Source organism: Rhinolophus ferrumequinum, chromosome 26 (genome assembly GCF_004115265.2).
Source record: "Rhinolophus ferrumequinum isolate MPI-CBG mRhiFer1 chromosome 26, mRhiFer1_v1.p, whole genome shotgun sequence".
Classification (NCBI taxonomy): Eukaryota; Metazoa; Chordata; class Mammalia; order Chiroptera; family Rhinolophidae; genus Rhinolophus; species Rhinolophus ferrumequinum.
The window spans coordinates 18,163,029-18,167,531 of record NC_046309.1 but is presented as its reverse complement, the minus strand read 5'-3'; the positions used below and the strand labels follow the sequence as shown (position 1 = coordinate 18,167,531).

Genomic DNA, 4,503 nt, shown 5'->3' with positions numbered 1-4,503 from the left:
CATCTCCTGTCCACTCTGGCCTTCCTCTCATCCCAGGCCTTTCAGTAGTGGGGAGCCAGGCCAGAGCAAGGCCTGAGGGGCACCAAGACTGGCGGCGGGGGCAGTGATAGGAGGGGCAAGGATGGCAGAGCAGAACTGAATCCAGGGAGCTCGGCGGTGGGGGGCAGGTAGCCTGCAGGGACGAAAGAGGGTGAGCGTGGGCTCGTTGCTGCCACCCCACCCCAAAGTCACTGGGGAGACACACGGACATCAGTTCTCTACCCTGAATGGATACACTCAAATCCCAACCCCAAACCCTTTTCCTGCTATGGCTATCAGTGGTACTATAGACTCAAGGGGTACTAGTCTCCCCAACTTCATGGGTCATGTAAGGAAGAAGGAAGGCTGTATCGAGTTTCCTTTGGTGACCTTGACTGGAGACCCCTGCTCTCCTGTGGATTAAGGAATCAGCTAGCCCTCCCCACACCTGCAAAAGTGAGGCCTAGCCTGATTCTTACCCAAGCAGGGCTTGAGACAGGCTTGGGGTGGGGTGTCACTTAGACACCTGTCGGGTGCTGTCCCGCAACACAGCTGATAGCGGGAGGGACCCAAAGATTCCAGGGCAGGCAGGGCTGCGGTGGGCACACTGCTAGGGGACTGCTAGGAAAAGCAAGAGGACACCCTGAGATGCCAGTAATGCTTCCTGTTTAGCAGGACTGGGACCCCAGGGATGCCCATGCCGCGCCCCCACCCCCTGGCTATATCTGCACAGCTCCAGAGGGTGCCATTCACATAGTAGACTATGAGGGTGGCACTTTCTGGAAGTGTGCACTGTGGGAGCCCGAGGAAGCTGTGAAATGTAGCTCAGGCTTTCCCTGGGAATGGGAGAAGCGGTGAGCCCTTCGGTCATCCCACTTCACAGATTCCCCTTCCTGGATTCCTGGATACCTGTGCAGTCACGATCCCTGAGGAAGCACTCGGTACAATCAGACCCTGGGAAGTACCTACAAGGTGAGGGTGGATCCACTCAGAGGGAAGAACTGGGGTCTGCGGAAAGGGGACTTGGTGGTGGGAGGCAAGGAGGTTTTAGGAAAGCGGAGAGAGAAGATGGATGCTACGACTCTACACTGCCCTCCTCCGCAAGGCAGGAGGCTTGGGAGACTGGGGAAGAGGGTTAAATCCCAGGGATGGCAAACGGAGGACGGTGCATCCCTGAAGAGCAGGGACTGTGTGTGCCCAGCATTTCACACAGGGCCTGGCTCATAGGAGGTGCCAATTAAATGTTTGATGGGTGGGTGGATGGATGGATGGACAGACGGATGGACGGACAGATAGAGAAATCACCTGGAAGCTGAGTTTCCCACTTGAGCTTCTCTTGTCGGCGCCATTTGGCTCTTCGGTTGGAAAACCAGACCTGAGGAAGGGCAGAAACAAAGTGACTGGCTGTGCCCCCCACTACCTGGCACCTGTTGCTCTCCTCTCTTGGTCCTGGGCTGGGCTCAGAGTGCAGACTCTTCCTCAGACCTGAGATCTTCCCTTTCCTGCTCTGGCCTTTGCTCTCTGGCCACTTCCTCAACTCAATGGCATGGAGTGGAGAGGAGAAGAGAGAAATCAGCAGAAGGAGAACAAGGAGGGTCTCGTCTCTAATTCTGCTCCAGACAAATTTGTTTCCACACCTTGCCCCCTTCTTCACCTCACCTGAATCCAAAGCCTTCCTGGCACAGACTCTGTCCTCGCGGTTTGTGCACACTGTGTGGCAAAGCTCACTCACCCTCACCGTGTCCTCGGGCAGGGAGGTGGAAGCAGCCAGCTTTCCCCGGGCCACTGAGTCAGGATACTTCCCTCGCTGGAACTCTGCAGAGATTGAGGCTCATAGCAAGGGCATGGGGAGAGAAGCAAGCCATGAGGCTCCCCCTCAGGCCCCTTCCCCACCCGCTACAACCCTACACTCCCCTCCTCCCCAAGGCACAGCCATCCATAGCCTCCACCTCTCAATCGTTTCCCACAGTCCTGAGGGCCATTGCCTCCATGCCTCACCCGGAGCACCTCGACCCCGGCCCCAGCACCTTTCTCCAGCGCCTCAGCTTGGCCTGGGGAGAAGATCGTCCGATTCCGGTGGCCAGTCCCTGGGTAGGGACCCCGGGGAGCCTCAGAGCCACTGTGGGGATTGCGAGGAACTGGAGCTAAAACAGCTGCAAAGGGAGACAATGGCTTTGTGGTGGTTTGTGATGGTGAGTCCTCTGGTCAGATAGGGTCCCTTAGGCCCTGGTGCTGTGGACAGGGGGGGACAGCATGGGTCTAAGAGCAGAGCTGCTCTGGTGGCATATTCACAGTTACTTGGAGGTCATTGTAGGAGCACATCATGGGAGGGACACTCAATGCCATGGTTGGGTCCATGCTTGGTGTTTAGGGGGGAAACAGCAGCAAGCTTGGCCCAGGTTCGTGTGATCCCACAGAACACAAAGTGTGCTCTGGGAAGCTGTGCACGAGGCAGAAGGGGGTGTGCAAGGTCATGAGAACCTAGGGGCTAGGGGACCTGGTTCTGTTCCAGGACCTGCCAGCAACTAGCTGGTGACCTTGGGTACCTCACGTCCCTTCTCCGGGCGTTCCTTTCTTCAGCCAGGAAAGAATAAGATGCCCGCCAGGCCATCCTATTGTCCTGTTATGCAGGCAATCCATGACAGAACAAGAAAGGGCTTTGAGAACTGTAAAATGCTGAGGTCTGGTTTCAAGACCCACCTGGTGACCTGAGCTGTGCCCAGGGCAGTCTCTGGTCCTCCTGCAGCGCCCTCAGGACTCGGTTGATGGAGGAGACCTGGGAGTGTCCGGGCGTTGAGTGGGGAGATGATCCCCGTCCCAGGGTTGCATCCTAAGGATATTTCCCCAGTATCCTTTCTCTCCTTCTGTCCTGCCCCGCACGTAGTTCCTAAGGACAGCCTCCTCTCCCGCCATGCTTTCTTCTTCTCACCTGTCTCACCACCACTACTCTTCAGGAGAGAAACTTATATGTCAGAAGAGAGCCCGGGAGCCCTGCCCCCAGCCTGAGATGACCCCATTACCAAGTAAGTAGGGATCTTCTTCTCCCCAGAGAACCTATTTGCCAGCCCTAGCCAGGGAGGGGCGGGTACTTACACTGGGAGTCTTGTCCTGGGTACAAAGCCCTTCAGCACAGAGCTGGCGCTGGATCTCCCAGGCAAAGAGGGCCGGGCACTCACCCTTCAGCTGGGCAATTCGAGCCACCACAGGAGGTGTGGCCAGACGTGGCTTGCTTCCCCCAATCCCCTTGGGCTCCAAGACACCTGTGCGGTAGTAACGCCCTAGGATCTTGCTCACACAGCCATTAGATACCTGGGTCAGGTGAGAATTAGGGACAGGTATGGCATGATGGGCAGAGGGTGAGTGTCCCTGGGACCAAAGGAGGCTACAAGGCAAAGTGAGACCTACTGGACCAGGTCACAGAGTTGAAAGTCCAACCTGAGTTTCCCATCCCAGCCTCCAAGAGGGTCTTCTAGGAAGTAGCGCAAGCCCCCGCGGCCCTCAGAGTCTGCAGCAGCCCCAGACTTGCCTTAAGAAAGGTCCCTTCTCCCTGCTTTTTGTCCCCGTCAATAGGTGAAGGTCCCAGCACACTACCTTAAGGCTACGTGAGATGTCACACGGCCGCATCCCGCTGACTGCCAGCCGCACAATCTGCTGCCGGGTGTCCAGGGGCAGGGGCCGGCCATTCACAAAGAGGCCCCCCAGCTGGTTCACACTGTTGATTCCTGCGCATGAGAAGGAGGCCTCCACACACCATATACCATATTCCCCCTCTCCCCAGCCCACCTGTGACAGGAAGGACCCTCCTGGGAGAGACTCAGACCCCTCCAGCCTGGCCTCCCACCACAAAGTCCTGCCCCCAAAGGGACTGCTCCCCCTCTGCTCCCAGGGTCCCCCAAACATGCCAGTGTCTTTGGTAGCTGGCTCTTGGGTGAGTCCGTGCTCTGTGAGCACGTGTACTGACCCTTGTCAGCTAAGGTGAGCAGAGTAGAGCAGGGAGGGTGACTGGACGAAGCTTCCCCGGGACACTGGTCAAGGGAGGATGAAACCATGTGGATGGAAGCAAAGCCTTGCAAGTCTCCCTCCGTCCTGACTCCATCCTGCTTTTCCTCCCTCTCCCGGGCCCCAGGTCTCTTACCATCCTGTGGCATGCTGAGCCCCCTCATGGAAGGGCAGGAACTAGGAAGCTGGGGAGGGCAGTTCCTCCTGAGAGCTCCTTCTTCGGTCGTCAGGATGTGGGGCTGGGCCTGCAATAATCGGGGTGTATTTGGTCTCTTGCTAAACATGGTCTTGGGATGTAGTGTTTTGGGATAGAGGGTCAGGTTTATAAAATTTGCTAGCAGGTTGGTTAAGAAAATTCAAATCTTCTTAAATCCTTCTGTGATGAACTAAAACATCACAGGACTAGCAGAGGACTGGATCTTTCCGGATGTCTTCATAGGGCCTGAGAGGGTGGGAGGGCTCCCATTTCTCAAACGTCCATTACAA

General features: G+C 56.8%; 1 protein-coding gene across 1 annotated transcript; it reads right to left on the bottom strand.

Annotated features, from left to right (window-relative positions):
* On the bottom strand, nt 1-4,301 carry PAX4 (paired box 4). Its single transcript, XM_033098666.1, has 10 exons — nt 3,921-4,301; nt 3,610-3,801; nt 3,112-3,327; nt 2,719-2,794; nt 2,046-2,171; nt 1,751-1,833; nt 1,324-1,393; nt 928-983; nt 498-639; nt 1-172 (listed from the first exon to the last, which is right to left on the bottom strand). The coding sequence occupies exons 1-10, from the start codon at nt 4,299-4,301 to the stop codon at nt 42-44; spliced, it is 1,473 nt and encodes a 490-aa protein (XP_032954557.1). The 3' UTR covers nt 1-41.
* Nucleotides 4,302-4,503: the final 202 nt, after the last annotated feature.

Coding starts and splice junctions, on each gene's coding strand:
- PAX4 (XM_033098666.1), bottom strand. CDS start 4,301: ATGTTTAGCAAGAGACCAAATACACCCCGATTATTGCAGGCCCAGCCC. Junction 3,802..3,920: donor GCCAGCTACCAAAGACACTG/GCATGTTTGGGG, acceptor TTCCTGTCACAG/GTGGGCTGGGGAGAGGGGGA. Junction 2,795..3,111: donor CCCAGGACAAGACTCCCAGT/GTAAGTACCCGC, acceptor GGACACTCCCAG/GTCTCCTCCATCAACCGAGT.